At 34.5% G+C, this 954-nt stretch overlaps 1 protein-coding gene across 1 annotated transcript; it reads left to right on the forward strand.

Moving 5' to 3' along the window:
• Window positions 1-104: 104 nt before the first annotated feature.
• Window positions 105-797, forward strand: NAEGRDRAFT_54590 (uncharacterized protein; the record flags this gene model as incomplete). Its single annotated transcript, XM_002668765.1, has 1 exon — window positions 105-797. The coding sequence occupies one exon, from the start codon at window positions 105-107 to the stop codon at window positions 795-797; it is 693 nt and encodes a 230-aa protein (XP_002668811.1).
• Between the last annotated feature and the right edge of the window lie 157 nt (window positions 798-954).

The following is a 954-nucleotide window of genomic DNA, read 5'->3' on the forward strand; positions in this document are numbered from 1 at the left end:
TTACCATCGCAGAAGATACACCAGATTGGGAGTTGATTTTAGATAAGAGTGATGAATACCAACTATTCATTTCCAAAACACCGTATGTCTTCAATCAGGATACCATGATTGGCATGCAGTTAGCAAAAGCTTTCATCTATCTCCCTTACAATATCGATGACGTTTGGGCCTGTTGGTGGAATACTGACATTATGGAAAAGTTTGATCCAATGGTATTTAAGGGAAGGAAGCCACCTCCTCAACAAGATGATGCCTCAACAACAAAATCCAGTTTTTCTTACCAGAAACCAAATGGTGGTTATGCTCATTCTTTGAATGTCAGTAATATTAATTTCTTTCCAGTGAAGAGAACTCTTCACTATACATCAACGATGGTGAGAGATTCAGAGATTGATGCAATCTTGTTGATTGGACATTCGTCTGAGAATTTGAAAGAGGATTTTCCTGATGAGGAGATTGAACACAAATTATTGCAAGGATTCTTTTATTGGAGTTTGTTTAAGGTAAATGACAAGTTGACCAGAGTAATGATTTCAACGTATAGTGAAATTAACATTCCAATATTTTCGTCATTCTTTTACAAACAAATGGCGATTAAAAGGACGAAAAGTATAAGGAAATCAATGATGAAAGAATTGGATCGATTAACAGATTGTGGACGAAAGAAAATGGATACTAGTTCATTTGTGGATGAATTGAATTTTAGGAAGTGTTTGGAAGAAAATTGTGTGAAATATCCGAATCGATCATGGTATAAGGAATGGCTGGCTCTAAAGCAAAATCCAACTCAATTTTAAAAGAATTCCACTTTACAGAAAACTTAACATTTTGATGTGTTATTTTAATTCATAAGAATGGAAGAACACTTATTGAGCTTGTCACAAATTTCTGCAAATGAAGGTCTTTCAACATCCTTGTCCCAACATTTTGTCATTATTTCACACAACTCTTTCA

Source organism: Naegleria gruberi (genome assembly GCF_000004985.1).
Source record: "Naegleria gruberi genomic scaffold NAEGRscaffold_105, whole genome shotgun sequence".
NCBI classification, from domain to species: domain Eukaryota; phylum Heterolobosea; class Eutetramitea; order Acrasida; family Naegleriidae; genus Naegleria; species Naegleria gruberi.